Source organism: Curcuma longa, chromosome 3 (genome assembly GCF_044706935.1).
Source record: "Curcuma longa cultivar G26 ecotype Majalengka, Jawa Barat chromosome 3, ITB_CL_G26_1.1, whole genome shotgun sequence".
Lineage (NCBI taxonomy): Eukaryota > Viridiplantae > Streptophyta > Magnoliopsida > Zingiberales > Zingiberaceae > Curcuma > Curcuma longa.
The window spans coordinates 6,074,654-6,091,870 of NC_133863.1; the positions used below are offsets into that span (position 1 = coordinate 6,074,654).

The 17,217-nt window shown below is 37.4% G+C and overlaps 2 protein-coding genes and 1 pseudogene across 2 annotated transcripts; 1 reads left to right on the plus strand and 2 right to left on the minus strand.

Annotated features, from left to right (window-relative positions):
- Window positions 1-213: 213 nt before the first annotated feature.
- LOC141823149 (uncharacterized) lies at window positions 214-12,084 on the minus strand (annotated as a pseudogene).
- A 1,984-nt stretch (window positions 12,085-14,068) lies between these two features.
- On the plus strand, window positions 14,069-15,952 carry LOC141824893 (putative beta-1,4-xylosyltransferase IRX10). Its single transcript, XM_074712229.1, has 4 exons — window positions 14,069-14,265; window positions 14,545-14,942; window positions 15,000-15,241; window positions 15,314-15,952. Exons 1-4 carry the CDS (start codon window positions 14,160-14,162, stop codon window positions 15,831-15,833), a joined length of 1,266 nt encoding a protein of 421 aa, XP_074568330.1. The 5' UTR covers window positions 14,069-14,159; the 3' UTR covers window positions 15,834-15,952.
- Window positions 15,914-17,129, minus strand: LOC141824894 (uncharacterized). Its single transcript, XM_074712230.1, has 2 exons — window positions 17,097-17,129; window positions 15,914-17,025 (listed from the first exon to the last, which is right to left on the minus strand). Exon 2 carries the CDS (start codon window positions 16,783-16,785, stop codon window positions 16,174-16,176), a length of 612 nt encoding a protein of 203 aa, XP_074568331.1. The 5' UTR covers window positions 16,786-17,025; window positions 17,097-17,129; the 3' UTR covers window positions 15,914-16,173.
- Between the last annotated feature and the right edge of the window lie 88 nt (window positions 17,130-17,217).

Consider the following 17,217-nt stretch of genomic DNA (forward strand, 5'->3'; position numbering starts at 1 on the left):
GAACCACCATGATTTAAATGAATTCTACCCTCAATCGAAGGTGATGAGAAAGATAAATGGTTCATTCCGCTGATCATCAAGTCTTAAGCGTCATTCCATGAGATTCATCTCTGACCTCATCTTTGGGGCCTGGGGGTAAAGGAATAGGCACATAATGTACAGATACAAGATAATTTACTTGAACCAGAACATCTTAAAGCCTTCTGATTACTGTCAGGTCAATGGTGGTGGTGGTGGTGCTGCTGGTGGTGGTGGTGGTGGGGTGGCGGTAACATCGGAAAAGGTGGTTGGTCTCCATAATTGAATCCTTCTGATGCTCCGAGAAAACCATACTGATTTCCAGCAGTTGGGTAGGGTGGAAAAGCAACCATCTGGTAGTTTGGAAAAGGGGGTGCCGGGTCATATACATAAACACTTGTTGTAGTTAAATCAGCAAGGGGTGTGAATGCAGGTGCTACTCGCGCTGCTGGAGGTGGTGGCGCGGGTGGTGGTGGAAATGGTGTTGAAGGTGGAGGTGGTGGAGGCGGTGGCGGCTCCACTCTTGAGTTTGGGTAGGTAACCGGTGTAGGCAGCAACTGCGGTGAAGGCTGATTCAATGTATCAGGCTGCAGTGGTGGAAAAGGTAGTTGGAGCTGTGGTTGAGATGGAAATGATGGTGGCTCATCCCCTAGTTTCAATCTTTTATTATTCAACCGAAGGTCGTCCTCAATTGTGCGCCGCCCGACAATGTCATCTGAATGATCAAATGACTGTGCATAGCTTCGCATCTGAGCAGAGATTGTTGAGGCTGCAAGCTGTGGCTCACCTGAAGCAGCTTCCAAAGTTGAGGATGTTGAAGCTGCAAGCTGTGGCGGACTTGAGGATGTTGAAGTTCCTGCCTTCTGGTTCCCTTCTACATGGTCAAAAACATAATTATCTGAAAAGGCAGGAGGTCCATGATCGGGCGATTCCAGAAGTCTTTGATCTGGTGAGATATCGATATTAAATTGCTTGCACAGATCGACAGATACTTGATACGCCGATTGAGCCGCCTGGTTAACAATTCAGAAAACATGTTATGAAGAAATCTAAAAACTTAGCAATAAAACATGAGCTTTTATAGAAGTGCCAAAAATCTAGTGTAGCCATAACTAACACAAGGGGTTTTGCCAAAAACTGCACAAGAAGATTCAATCATAATGTTCAATCCAACTATCAGTCTCCAATATGACTCCAAGGATCCAATAGGTATTCGTCAATATTTTCCTCCATATTTTTCTCATTCATGGTGATCTGAGACAAATCCTAATCAAGATGTCAAAAGTTCTGAACAACTATTTGTTTTGAGAGCAATATTGTTTCAAATATATTCTCAATATCATGGCGAAGGGGAAGAACAGATCATGCATTTCATCTAGGAGAATAAATATACTGGACAATAAGATTTGAGTATTATTTTCTTTTATTAATCACCGGTAATAGAACCACGAGTTATTTGATCCTCTTGGCATTTATAGAAACATATTTACACCAAAGCTTACTATATAAAACCATCACAACCAGTTGGAATACAATAAAACAACTGAAATCAACAAGAAATCTTTAATGTGCAAATAAAATACCTTTAGCTGTTGGCAAACTTGGCTTTCCTTCGTTTCCTGTGCACAAACCAATTGAGAAATATTTAAAACTTACCGAATAAGCAACAAAACTTGAGCAAAGCATTCAAAAGTATGAACCAGCACAGTACCTGCTCAAGGAGTGCCTCTCTTAAGCAGGCAACAAGAGTTGCCCTTGCTGATTCAACAGCCTTTAAGTCTTTTATGGAGTCTCTTAACAGTTCATGGTATTTAAGCAGCTCCTTCGCTGTCCCAGAACCAAAGAAGTTCTCTGTTAGTCCAATACAAGAATAAAAAGACGATATACAAGTTAAACACATGAGAAGGATGAGAGAACAAGACGTGAGGCCCCGGATGGAAAAGAACATGGTTTGTGATGTATTGCAAAATAAATTTTCACGCGTCATGGGATTCATGTTGCCACTGATTAGAAGACAAATAGATAAAGCACAAGTCACACCAGATATTTTAAATTTAACAGAGAAGAGCATGGAGTTGGATTACCTTCACTCGTAGCATGTAGGCTGAGAAAACCACTTGCTACAAGTGAACTGCAGCTAATGCAAAGCACTATAGCTGCATATCCGAATGTGATGAGAAACACATCCAACGCAAAGATACAAACTGAACATGCCAGCACGATATCTTAATTTTGGGAATCAAAAAGAACAAAAAATAGAATGTATATTGCTTCAGTTTGATTTGAATTAACAACGGTTACCAAGGAGAATCTGGCCAAACTCAAACATAACATCAAGAAACTCTTTAACAGCAAATAGGTTGGCATATTGTTGACAAGAAGAATAAAATATAGATGATGCTCCTCTCAGACTATGATGAGCTGGTCACGATAGAAGGTAGATGATGCTCTAAAGTAATTACTACAAGGACCATAGATTTTTACTACTAATAGAAGATATATCATTGCAGTTTAAGTCTCTATCAAATCCCTTTGTATCAGTTGTAGTCTCACCACCCTTTTATCAAAATTTTACCACAAGTATAAAAGTATATTAGAAAACAAACAACAGAAAACATTACAAAGGTCAGCATTAAAGGCATCAAATGGCAGAGCACCAAAGCTGAGAGGCTAAACTAAGTTTTATTTCCTAAAATAAGTTTAATTCGTCACAAGAAGTTTAATTGTCTCAATTTTGGCTCCTAAACTTGTCAGGTATCTAGCACTTTGACCCATGACCTTCTAAATTCTCATGTCATCCACAATTGTGAGCAAAAGTGATGAAATATTTCTCACATGACCAACAGGAATGAAACTATTACGGGAAAATTATCTTTTTACTCTGCAGATATTTTGGATTGCTAGTCTTTCACAATCACGAAACTCCTCCATGGACAATGACTAGGAAGCAGCAATGAGCAGCATGCTGAGGGGGAAGCTGAACTGTTCTGTACTATGGGAGAGTATATTACTGGTGCAAAGACATTTTAACTGTTCCTGCCTTATCAATCACACAAGCCGCTGCCAACCACTTCCACCATAGTTGTGAATGAGCTTAGATAATGATAATTATTTTGGAATATCAGGGGCCAGATTAATACATCATGGACTGAATTGATACTCATTCGGTGGCCAAAATCGAGACTGAATTGAGATTCATGTACAGGCAAAACCGATATAATTAAAACTTTCAAGAATTGAGATTTTTTTTTATTTAAACTTCATGAACCAAATAGGAAATTGCCCAAACTATAAATTGTAAGTAGTATCCATTACATCAGATTAATTACTGTATTCACCCAAACGAAGGACTCCAACATTATCAGCATCACAATTGTGCAGAAGTACAAAATTACAAAAGAAATTAAAAACTAAATTTCTCCATGTAATCTGAGATATTTAAGAAAAATGTCAATTTTGTTATGGTTAAGGTAATTATCATTCAATAAATTTACCAGAATTAGCTAAATCAGAAACTTAATTATCATTCAATAAATTTATGGGAATTAGCTAAATTAGAAACTTACTTTGACTCCCACTGTCCTTCTCAAACGTCTCAATAAAGCTGATGGCAGTTAGACAATTCTCCAATAATGTCTCTTCATCGAAGGAAAACCCAGATACATCACTATACGCTGAAACTAGTTTCTGTAGCTGCTCCCCACCTGGTTGTTTCTGCAGATGAATAAACAAGATGTTGGTGCATATATCCTTGATGAAATGGTTATGGCATATGAAGGTCACCATTGCACAAGTGTGACTATGCAAGGGGAAATGATTTAGTGTAAGTAATTTACCAGTTTGTATGAGATTCCCTTTTTGTTTCTATTTCTACTATCAATATTTTTTGTCAATATATCTTGTTTCAAGGATTCACGGCAGCCAAAGACTTTGCGTTGTTCCCATATATTGATCTGAGGATATTTAGAAGAAACAAAGGATGTCAAATGCTCAGTAAATAAATGAATGAGTATAAAATAACATATCTCCCAACCGTCCAATTAAACTTGATCAGTGTATATCTTATAAACCCAAGCCTACAACACGAGGCTACTATTAATATCAAGTCCAGAGAGCATCAATAGTCTTACAGCAAACAAAAAGGCATCTGGATGAAAACTTTAAGTGGCAGCAGACAAGGCAATAAAGAAATGATGAAAAGAACATAGCATCATTGACCAGGAAATTCTTAATATTTTGCAGATAGAAAGTGGAAGAAACATCATTTTTTGCCCTACAGTTAACCCTTTTTTGATTCAAGTGTTGTCAAAATGCTATGGTAACTTTGTCTGCCTTTTAGGTATCTGAAGCAATTCCTTCTGTCTCTCTCTGGTCTTTTCTTGAGCTTTCATCCATTTCAACGCAGCAAAGTGAGCCAAGCCACATTTTTTTTAGGAAGAAAATCTGAAGAATCAAGTATGACCTTATGGTTTTCAATCTAAAGGTAGCAATACGAGTCATGATTCAAGAAGAAGACACGACCCAACTTGAAATCTTAAAGTGACATGAGAGAAATAGAATGTATATATGAATGGTATGAACTGATATTTTTAAAGATAAATTCATTTTAAAAGCTTTAAAAACTTTTTATGTGATATAACTTAATTCCTTCCAGAGTAATTCATCTTAGATCTTATACACAATTTTTAAAAATATAATCAGTTTTATGTTATTTTATATAGCTTTATATCGATCCAAATGACATGACCTGTTTATGACACAATTAACACAATACAACAAAATTTGCCACCCTTATTTCAAGCATACATACAACACCCCCCAGGTCCCAAGTTTCTTCACAAAACAACCCCTACACTTGACCAACTCTCAAATCACTACTTGGAACTCCAATTTGTTCCCTGATTTTACTAGGATTTTGTGAAGTATGAGATGAGACTCTGGACGATCATAAGTTTTACGTTGCATAATGTTTATAATTTTACCTTTTTGTTAGCATGATCCAGCTTGTTTAAGTAAATTCTTGGTAATCAACTTCTATGACATCTTGATATGCAGTAAAAAGCATGAAATTCGTTAGAACACATATGAATAGTACATGATACCCTATGAGCTGAAAAAAAAACTAATTGTTTATTCAAATAAATGCTCCTTGCAGCCCTAGTTACTCGTCTTTGTTGTTTTCATTTCTTCACAAAGCAATTATACATAGTCCCTAACGAGATTAAGGCAATTAAGGGCTAGCTTGAAACGGGAAATATATAGGAAGTTCAAAGGTTCCATGTGATTACTACCTTCAATAGACACTTCATACAAAATTAGCATCATTCAAATTGAGAATTGTAAAGATCAACTAAGTAAATTCCTACCTTACTTTAAATGGAAAAGTAAAATAAGATGATATCCTATTTAAAACCATAAAACATTATTGAAGCAAGCTGGTCTTAACCCATATATATATATGTATACTGTCTATCCATTTTGTTTGGTATTAACATGAAAATGGGCATGTGTACATTAACCATATTAACCATCTTACTGCTTCTGATAATAGAACGAGTATCATTGACCTCATCCTTGACATTGAATTTGAGTCTTAATGGCATTAAAGGATTGAAGAACGACAACACATCACAAGATAGGAAGAAGATTGCTTTGACTTAGTAAAAATTCTTATTCTCAGTTATTATAAACTATGAACCTTGGCCTAGCAAGATTTGTATTTTCCTTTTTTTATCATTGAGTGTTGATTCAATCCTCCCTGTTGGCTTTGTCTTTAAATAAATATGTTTCTTCCATGTTATCCAACAACTCAAAGATTCCACTGTTTTTAACCACTCCATTTCTATTGTGTAAGAGAAGATTAAACTAATGATTCCCTTTATAGTGAGTTTAATTTAAAGGGTTAGCTAATATAATGCATTGAATATAACCTTTCATGACATTCCTTTTTTTTTTTGATAATCCAATTATTCGGGCTTCACCCGACTAATCCTGGAGGTAAACAACCTTCTCCCTGGTTCGCTTATTAGGTAAATTTGAAGCACAACTTATGCAGACTCAGAAGCCGACCTCCAAGATATTCATCCCATTTGGGATTCGAATTAGGGTCCTCTTATTGCTCCTCTGACTACTTTACCACTGCATCATACTGCGGGGACAACTTCATTTTACCATAGCTATACGATATACAATTTATATCAAATCATATAAAATGAAATTTAATAGTCAAGATTCTTTTAGATTTATTTATATGCATGATATGTGTCATTTTACGAATGCATTGTTTCGAAATATGCTTTAGGTGGTCGTATATGCAAGTGGATACCAAATAAAGTACATATGATCCCTTATATGTTTGTATTGAATATGGGAGATTAGATAGTTTATATAGATACACACCTAAGAAATTAAAAGTACAACTAATTCAAACCAATTCGAATTGGACAAAATAAGTGCCTTTAGGAGGCAAGCATTGTAGACCATCCCAAGGGGGGAAATGAGAGAACAACCCCAAAAAAGAAACTCATAGCCCCATTGGGGTTATCTTACACTTAGAATTAGGCAAATAAAAAATATAGTGATATATTTTATAGTCTTGTCAGTTTTCAGTATTAATTTAAACATTTATATTTAAGTGGTCGAGTATATGCATGTTACTTGTATGATATGTTCCACATTGTTGATAATATAATTGTTGCTTGTTATGAATTTTACATTGTATGGTTACACTAGTTAGTTTAATAAAAAAAGGATAATTGATTTATTGTGAAGCCTTTGTAATCATAGTAAGTCCTAGTATCCTATGATAAATAGCAAGCAACTTCCTTTTTACAAGTTTGCAAACATTTAAGATTCATTTGCATGTGTGGCATGGTCGACTCAATAAGACTCAACTTTCATTTAAGTCATTAGGTCAATTTACTTCATCAAAGGGAAGGGAGAGCATGGTAGAACAACTCCTTCCCTCCATTTACTTCAAGTGGAATTGAGCAAAAGTCAGAGATCGAAGACTTTCATAAACTCAATTTGTCTATGATTTGCTTTCACCCTACGAAGGGAAGGTGAACTGAAATAAGAGAACCGCTCTACCCTTAAAAAGTATTCCCAAGACATTCCACCTCTAAACCACCTTCGTGAGCTCTCAACTTGTCAACTTGGCATCTCTCCTAGAGGAAGCAAGCACAATCGAACAACCACCAACATCAACAAGCGTGTTCTTGTTAGTTTCGTAAATGTCAAAGTTTGTGAACTTGCTAAGAATGGCAATGGCGTTATAGTCACAAGTCGAGGAGTTCAATTGATGGCATCCTCGCCTCTATAGTCACCTTCTTCTCTAGCCTCATCTTTGTCGACTAAATTCGAGGGACAAATGACATCCAAAGTCCTAGTGCTGACACGCTTGCCTCGATAGGATTATTCCTTCATTTTGCATTTACAAGTCGTTCTCCCACCCCTCCATTATGTGTTTTAGGTTGTATGGTAACACTAGTTAGCGTAATAAAAACTTGAATTAATTATTCAAGTAGTATACCTCATATACTTGGGACAAACACATCTTAATAAGGATAATGCTCACAATGTATGGTTACACATATTTTTCTTAAAGTATTATTGATTAGATGATGTTGAACATTACACTTTTCCATATATATATTGATCATTATATATTTTCAAAAAAGATTAATATGGACCACATAGTCCTCCTCGTTTTGTGCCAATAAACACATGCATTGTGCAATCACAAGATATGAGAACGCGCGTCTTTAGAATTCAAAATCTTATTAAGACCTAGTATCTTATGATAAATAACAAATACATGCCTTTTATAGTTTTCAAACATTTAAGATCCATTTGCATGTTTGCAAAATCATTTCGATAAGATAACTTCCATCTAATTCATTGGATCAATTTAATTTGACAAAGGAAATTCTTGTTTGCAAAAAGAGGAGAGAAAGCATGATAGACAATTCATTCACTCCATTTACTTTAAGTGGAAGTGAACAAGAGACGAAGAGTGAAGATTTCCATAAACTCAGTTTGTCACTGATTTGCTTTTGCCCAACAAAGAGAACAAAAAATAAAACAAAATAACCAAGGTACCCTCAAAGTATACCCAAGTCATTCCACCTCTGTGAGCACCTTTGTCAAGCTCTCAACTTGGCATCTCTCGCCAGAGGAAACAAGGACAATAGTGCAACCAACAAGTTTAATAAACTCATTCTTATTCATTTGTCAATTTTGAACAAGTCTACAAACTTGCTGAGAATGGAAACAAGGTTACAGTCACAATCGAGGAGCTCAACTTGATGATGAGGATATTGACGATGCCCTCACCTCCCAACTGCATCCTTCTTCTCTAGCCTTATTTTGCCACTAAACTAAAGAGACCACTGACATCGGAAATCCTATAGTAAACATACACGCCTCATATTGGAAGTTCGAATAAGTGAAACTATCGTGTAAATTGGGTACCACTCCCATTAAATTGTAGTTGGACTTGAGTTCACAAACCCCCTAATTTAACCCTATGCTAGCCAAAATGAGCCCATCACATCCCAAAAGAAAGCCAATCTAGAACTCTGCCAAATTGACTCAATTTTATAGATTCCATGTGAGTCTCTAAAACACTGAAACTTTGCATAAAAGAAGTTACTTTTCACTAAAGGAATTTTCACCTGAAAGATGTTTTACACTTGCTTAGAAACTAACACGTTCTTAGATAAAGTAAGAACCATGATTCAACCATCATAAGGCTTTGAAAACAAATATGAGATGTTAAATTTCCATTGCACAAGACAATAAAAGAAAGTGCAAAAGAGTGTGAATACAAATTTAGAATGATTTACAAAATTGTAGCATCTTAAAATATGAATAGTAAATTAACTTTTCAGCTATAGATAAAAAAAGAGAAATATCTTATCTTCACTTACCAATCTATGCACAGTGTGTTTTTCAACATCATCTCCAGTTTCAAGAATACTGTTGAGAACATTGGGAAGAACCTTCCAGTATTCCTCGATGTATTCTAAACCCTTCCTCCGGCTATTTTGAAGAATATCATTCGCTAAAAAGAGAAAAGATATTCTTTGATCTCTTGAAGCCAAATAAAATTGACGTAGCCACATTTCCACAACCTGATTTGCTTTGTTTCTATGGGAGATACACCAATGTGACAAAGCTATTAAATTTAAGTCAATTCAACAAGTTGTATGATGGATGAGTAATTTTGATACGCATGTGATTTTTGATATAAAGGCCATGCAAATGATAATGCTTTCAACAAGTAGAAGCAGCCAGAACATGAAGAAAAAAAACCAATGCTAATATGCATTGTCATGATAATGCACAAATGAGAAAAAGTAATCAGGACCTTGCAATCACAATTGAAGCAAGATTGGATTGTTTCTGTTATATGCTGAATAATACTTTTTTTTTATAATAAAGACTTCAAGTAAAAGTGAGGAGTGAGGACCACTTACCATATAAACAGAATAAATCTTTGCTGACATATCAAAAAAGAATAAATCTTTGCTAGCATTTTTCTTAATTGGCTTGTTCATAGTATCTTCTGAGATCTAGAAGAATACGAGCAACCTATTCAAACATAAACGAAGTAATGCAAATCTTGGAATCAATAGCATGACAAAATAATAGATATATATAAACAGCTGCCTGAAAAAGCATCAAGAAAAAAAATCATACAAAAAGAAAGGTAAATTAGATATCTGTCTGATATGAACCCTAAAGGAAGTCGCACAGAGATACAGCTTTCCCAACTGGTGGTTCTGAAGCCAACCTAGACAGAATGCTAACAAATTTACTTATGCATTATGACTGATCCTTCTACACTATTTTTGCTTGTCATACCAAAACATGGCATGAGTATTAAAGTATTAAAGACTGTTGATAGCTCATGTATAGCACATCTATTTTCATAATTAAATTAAAATTGATGACGATGTATAATATTTTTCTAGCGATCATCTGTAGCACAAATGTCTAAGTAATTCAGTAAAAAGTTCTAAAGTCTGAAGATTTTCCAACAGTCACAGACATTAATGTTAAAGCAAACCACTTTCCAAATGGGTGTATTCCAACAGAAATAGAAGGATACTCTCTATGCTATGTTGTGTGCTATTGAGCATAAGAAGTTCGTCCACCAAAATCTGCTCATTAAATGGTCCATTCGTCATGCCTGAAATATACCTTTGGAAGTTAAATAAGACATTTCTGGGTTAAAACAATAGATCCACTTGCACTAATAACATAGGAATGCAAAAAAAAAAAAAAAAAAAGTAAAAAACACATGAGAAATGTGAGCATATTGAATAACAGGTAAACAGTAATAGTATGAAACAGAGATTCCTTCAGCTATTGTTAATGCATATTCCCTTCTTGAATCAGTTTATTAAAAAAGAATCAACCAAAGTTCACCAGTTAAACTACTAATCAAACGAAGTGACTCTCATATTAAAAAATAGGAAAATTTTCATTTCACCCTCTTTGCCTGAGTGTTTTAAATCATCAAAATGAACCCCTGAGTTCGAAAACCATTATCATTTTACCCTGATAGTGAACACTGCTAAATTATTCAACGGATAATGTGGCAGCATCTTTTAATTTGATTTGAAACCTGCCATGTCATGATTTCATCATGTAACTTAATGATGTCAATTGTAGGGGGGAAATTGACAAGAGTTCTCAAACTCTGGGGGACTTTGGCATATTAAACTTCTGGGAGCATTTGCAAAACAAAAGGAAAAAAGTACAAACCTTAGGGGATGGAATGAAATTTTCCACTAAAAAATATCAAACTCAGATAAGTGACCTCTCAGTTAATATATATTTAAATTTAGGTGATCAATCTTAATCATCCGGGTCAATTATACATAGCCATTCATTAATCTTCAACATGATTATAATTAGAAATTACCCACTTGTGGTTGGAATCAGTCTTCAAACACCTGTGATGTTTCTCAGGACATTATCTACCTATGCTTCACATGTTTAGGAAATTACCAATATGCTACAATCACTGGTGCTTTCAAGAGTTAGCTTTTTACATTTTACACGAAATTAATAAATCACAAAGATGAAGAGTTTAAAAAATAAATAAAGGTGAAAAAATGATAAGTTGCAAAAACCACAATGGATGCATCTGATAAACAAATATAATCATACATGCGGAAAGTGATAGATTGTTAGTAATATGACCTTTAAAGCTACAAATGGATAAAAACACACAATAACAACCAATTCTTATCCCATTAGGTGGGGTAGGCAAATGGATAAAAACACATGAGGTAGATATATAGTAATTTTATTAGCAGTGGGTGGGTAAAGTGCTAAAATATGCAATATGAGAAAACTCATAAAAACTCATAAACTGCCTGCCACAAGTATGTTAACTGTAAAATACCTTATATATTTCAAACCAAGGTTCTCGTAGACTATGAAATGCAAATCTGAATCAAGACATATATATCACAATATGATAACTCACAACAGCCAATTTCTTTAATCGTCTGTGAGAGCCATAAGTAAGAAACATGATAAATTAATTTGATTAACTTTCTCATTAAAACAACACATGCATATAATGGAAATAGTAAGTAGAGGATCATGGTCGAGACATATCCAAAATAGCATGATGTGGAACATATGGTAACAAGATCATATTATATACGCAACATTCAATATCTGACGAACTCAACAAGTATATTAATGACATGATCGAACTCATTACTGCTAGTAAAGATGTTTAAGTTAACCTTCCTCAGTACATAAAAAGAAGATAATCTATCACTCAAAAGCGCAGAGCAAACGAACCTGAAAGTAAGTTATCCAAATGCTCGAACGCGCATACGCAAAACTTAAACTTCTCAAATTACACAACACAAGATTTAATCTTTCCAATTACTTAAGCTCGAAAACATAAGGGAATCTGAAAGACTGAAACTGGAAGCACAATAATCCAGAACCAATCAAACCTGCTATGACTAACGCCACCGAGCGGAACCACAGCGGGCCGTCAATGAAGTGGGGAAATGGGAAGATTGAGGCATTCTGGGCGCTTTTATGAACGGAATGACAGGCATTGGGGGTGAATTAGGGTTTCCCCGGCCTTAATTTGGCAGGAATTGTTTCGTAAAAAGAAGGAAACCATTTGCCGTTACTCTGTCGACGAGCGGGAGAGGAGACTGCAATTACTTGCCAGTCTACGAGAAGAAGGCGCCTCTGGGCTCTGGCTTTCGACGCGAGCGATGGATTCAGCGAGCGGGATGGACGATGGATTTGCTCCGTGTTCTTTCCCCGCGTATATTTTCCCATTTTCCTTATAACAAGCAAGTTTTTAAAATCTAAGGCCAAACACCTTTTTCTCTGCTTTATCTATCTTATCTACCCAATCCACTTGGAGTCGTTGATTTTTTTTTACGTTGAGTTTTTTGTATTTTTATGTGGTTGGTATAAGTTCTAGTTTAAGAAAGTATGATTAGTCTTATTGTCCAGTTCATTTTCCAATGAATCTCACTTGTGAAAGAACTAAGTTTGAAATTCTATCCTGATTTTATTCAGATTTTATGATTTCAAGTCTTATCTTTCTAAGTCTTATAAGTCTAATTTTTAATTCTTTTTATAATTACTGTTCACCTGGTTTGAAAATTACTTAAAGAAAGACAGAAGACATAAATAAAGAAAATAATCAGAGTCTTCCTATAAGAAGTTCTACTCAACCATTAGTAAACCAAACTAGTATTAATATATGTACAAGATTACATAAACTTAAAAATTTATAAGACTTCCAAGCAAAAGAAAAAAATATACTTATAATACTTCAATAGTACACTTAGATTAATAGCATGTCAAACACTTCAGTAAAAGGTGGAATCCGTCACCTTATCGATCTCATACGATCGGTCCCACGATCATCTATGAGGAGGTAAATCGAAAATCTACAGTTGACCATGATGGAATAGTACGTCAAACACACTTAAATTATAAGAGGAGGAAGGAACGGGAAATGAGAGGGTGTAGAGAACTTAAGATAAAAGGTCTTAAATGTCTCGGTTGTGTAGAGAAGGAGACTATATATAGAGAGAGATTTTTCCTTAAGAGTGAAGGATGAATGAGGAATATTCTTTTGGGAATGAAGCCTTCTTTATTGATAGTAGAGTCTTCTTTTTTGGTAGTGGAGGAGTGGAGTCTCCTAACTTTTTTATAATCAATTCTTTGTTATTATCCCTTAGTGACTTATAATACTTGTTCTTTATTCCTCTTTCTTGTTAATGGAGAGTGATGTCAACTGTGAAATTTGTCTTTCATCATATTATTTAAATTTATTTCGTCAATAAGATTTAGTGAAGGTATAGAACTGGAGCTGACAGACCTACGACGAAGAAGAGTAGGAAGCACGCTTGCTAAGTTTCTTGCGGTCTCATATTTTTTCTTATATATATATATATATATAGTGATGTAAGATGTAGTCAGAATTTTTAATTAAAAAATAAATTTAAATATATATTTATATTTTATTTCATAATTATGTAGAATAATTTTTAAAAATTACATTTCAAAATTATAATATATTAATCCTTTCAAAATTAAATTACCCCACTCTTAAAAATTTGAATCCCTTCCTCCAACGTCTGGCCTGGAATTCAGGCCATGCTCTGAGAGCTCCCTCCACGTGGCATATCGTTGAGTTTACCTAGCCGAGGTGGTCTTGCTGCAGCCATGTCTGTCCCTTCACAGAGGCCACTGCGCTGCATGCAATCCAACGGCGCGAGAGTTCATGCATCCTCGTCGATTGTATACGTCGGGGTGCACGCCCAGCCCACCTCGTAGATTTGTCGATGACTCTCTCCTCCTTGTGTCTCTGTCACTTTGACAAAGTAAAAATCAAAAGGCGGCATGTGGGGAGGCCCCTGATGGAACATGCCAACTGCTTCTCTCAGAAGCGGCCGCTCTAACTTTGTCGGCGCCACTTCACGTCGATTTTCAATTTCCCCAGTGGAAATTAGCTGTTCGATTCATACAAGCAAGCAAAAGAAGAAATTCCCATCCCACAAATTCCTCTCTCCTCTCCTCTCCTGCTCTAAAGAAGGAAGCAGCTACTGCCTTCTCGTTTACTCCTCCTGATTATGGAGAAGGGGATCTGGGTCTTTGCGATTCTCGTTTTCTGCAGCTTAGCCTCGGAAATTGACGGCGTGGGCGTGGAGAAGAATCGGCAAGTCCTTCGACTTCGAGGTGACTTCTTGAGCCTTCTCTTAGATGTGCTTATGCCTTCTCTTCTCTGGACCTTTAAATTACCATCGTTAAGCTCAAGCAGGATTTTGAGCGAAATCTGTTTCTTTTGCTGTCTGTTGCATGAGAAATAAGGTCAATTGTTTACAGCTTCGTGATACTATGCATCTGGTTTCGACGACGACAACTTTTTTGTTCTAACAGCTATAACTGAAAATATACTGACAGTATTTGTTCATAAGCATGTCTAAGAGACTAGTGAATTACCTTGCGCTTTCACAGAACACGCAGGAAGTGCGAGTGAGACGTCAGAGGACGACCCTGTTGGAAGATTGAAGGTGTTTGTCTACGAATTGCCTAGCAAGTACAACGTCGACAGGGTAAAGAAGGACCCTAGATGCCTGACGCACATGTTTGCTGCAGAGATTTTCATGCACCGATTCTTGTTATCGAGTCCTGTTCGAACACTTGTTCCCGAGGAAGCCGATTGGTTTTATGTCCCGGTTTACCCAACCTGTGACTTGACTAAGCAAGGCCTTCCTCTACCCTTCCAATCTCCAAGAATGATGAGGAGCGCAATACAGCTAGTTGCCTCAGAATGGCCTTACTGGAACAGAACAGAAGGAGCAGATCACTTCTTCGTCGTCCCGCATGATTTTGGGGCATGCTTCCATTACCAGGTCAGTTGAGAATACATTTTGTACTAAAGCAGCACCGTCTCACTTCTGCAATGGCAGGGAGAAATCGCGATCAAGCGTGGAATACTCCCCTTGCTTCGACGTGCTACGTTGGTTCAAACTTTTGGACAGAAGAACCATGTCTGTTTGAAGGAAGGATCAATTGTCATTCCTCCATACGCCTCTGCTCAGAGAATGCACGCGCATTTGCTTCCTCCGGACATTCCTCGCTCCATCTTCATTTACTTTCGCGGCCTGCTTCACGACAGCGAGAATGATCCTGAGGGGTGTTACTATGCGAGGTATAACTAACTTGTTTTAAGCTTGGATTTCATTCTGCGATTTCGATATCTTTACTTGATTATATTCTACAGGGGCGTTCGGACATCGTTATGGCTGAACTTCAAGAACAATCCTATCTTCGACATCTCGACTGAGCATCCATCGACTTACTACGAAGACATGCAACGGGCAGTCTTTTGCTTATGCCCCTTGGGTTGGGCACCCTGGAGTCCAAGATTGGTGGAGGCAGTGGTGTTTGGTTGCATTCCCGTGATCATAGCCGACGACATTATGTTACCTTTCTCAGACACAATTCCGTGGACGGATATTGCAGTATTTGTAGCTGAGAAGGACATCGTAAAGTTGGATACGATACTGACTTCGATACCAGCAGAGGTTATACTGAGGAAACAGAGATTGCTCGCGAATCCTTCGATTAAGCTGTCTCTGTCTTTCTCACAGCCTTCGCTACCAGGAGATGCCTTCCATCAGGTGCTGAATGGTCTTGCCCGGAAACTTCCTCATGGAAGCAGCGTTTACTTACAGCCTGGGGAAAAGGTTTTGGACTGGGGTGCAGGTCCAGTGGAGGACACTTATCCTTGGGGCCAGTAGTATCAGCTTACATGATCATTTGTGCATTGTAGTGGCAGCATTTTAATTTTTGTTTTCCATTTGTTTCATCCTAAAGACTCTGAAATCTTGAACAGTATATACATGATATCATTTTTACACATAGATGTAGAGACCCTTCAATGGATATTTGTAGTTACAGCAGATGCATGAGTGATGCAGAAACCACTACTATGCATACAACAACTTCCCTAACTAAAAAAGAAGGAAGTTTCAAGTTACTTTTTGAGAAAAGTAGAGAAACCAGGCAATCCAAATATACATGCAACCTTATGATCTATTTATTGATAGATATGTACATCTCCAACTGTGTCGATCAGTTTCATTGGCCTCTTGCAAGCATCTCCTGGAACTCCTTTTCCTGGTAATGAAGCAAGGCCGTTCGGCTCTGGACGCGCAGTTGCTCGTAGAATTTCCTGATGAATTCCTCGGCCTCGTCGTCCACCTTCGCGCTCCGCCCGAGGTACTCGTCGTCGGACGAGTAGTTAGAGATGCGGACAGCGAAGGCCGCCGGCGACGCCAGCGGGGAGAAGAGGACAGACTTGGCAACCGCAGGAAAAATCATGGGCGAGGCGTTCCAGAGGTACTCCTCGGGCTCCATCGCCGCCACGGAGCCATGCAAGCACGGAAGCAAGTAGCCGCTGCAGCGCCAGCTGCCGGCCTTGGAGCGGCGGCGGCGGCCGTAAACAATGGAGTAATTGGGAGTGTTGCTGCAGGAGAACTCGTACTCGCGAGGCCCAAACGGAGGCCTCTCCGGCCGCCGTCTGAACACGAAGTCACCGAGGGCTTTGCCGAGGAGCTTGATCTCCGTTAGCAGCTGCTGCTGCTTCCAGGAGAAGCTTTTCCTCATCACAAAGAAGGCGACCTGTAGCTGGTTCCACGCAGCTTTGGCAGGGGAATACTGACCAGCTTGGAGCTCCATGGCCGACTTCATATTTAGAAGCGAATCAAGCAAGGGACATGGAAGACTAAAGCAGCGACGAGCTTATTTATATAGATTCACAAACCGCGTCTATCTCAGCTAGTAAAGTGCACAGAAATTGGACCAAGATGTTGTCTCATTGCTTAAGAAATTGCAACTGATTTGGATACTCAATAAAATAGGGATTTCGCTGCCTTTCATCCAGCGCACTGTTGCATGGCTGGGAAACGAGTGAGAAGCTTCAAGTTGGACCTGTGTGGTTGACGAGATCAGTAATAGTGTTTAAAAATATATGATCTGATTATAAAAATAGATTCTGATACCTCTCTTAGTTTTGACAGATGGAGGAATTGCAAGAGGATGTCGAAGAAGTGCTTATGCATTTTCGTGTTCTTTTTCGTCCTTGAGAAGCATGGAAGCAAGACTGCAGGAGAATCAGTATTT

Excerpts from the sequence above, each read along its gene's own strand:
- LOC141824893 (XM_074712229.1), top strand. The coding sequence starts at position 14,160 with ATGGAGAAGGGGATCTGGGTCTTTGCGATTCTCGTTTTCTGCAGCTTA. Across the intron at positions 14,266-14,544 it reads GCAAGTCCTTCGACTTCGAG|AACACGCAGGAAGTGCGAGT; the intron begins GTGACTTCTTGA and ends GCGCTTTCACAG. Across the intron at positions 14,943-14,999 it reads GGGCATGCTTCCATTACCAG|GGAGAAATCGCGATCAAGCG; the intron begins GTCAGTTGAGAA and ends CTGCAATGGCAG.
- LOC141824894 (XM_074712230.1), bottom strand. The coding sequence starts at position 16,785 with ATGAAGTCGGCCATGGAGCTCCAAGCTGGTCAGTATTCCCCTGCCAAA.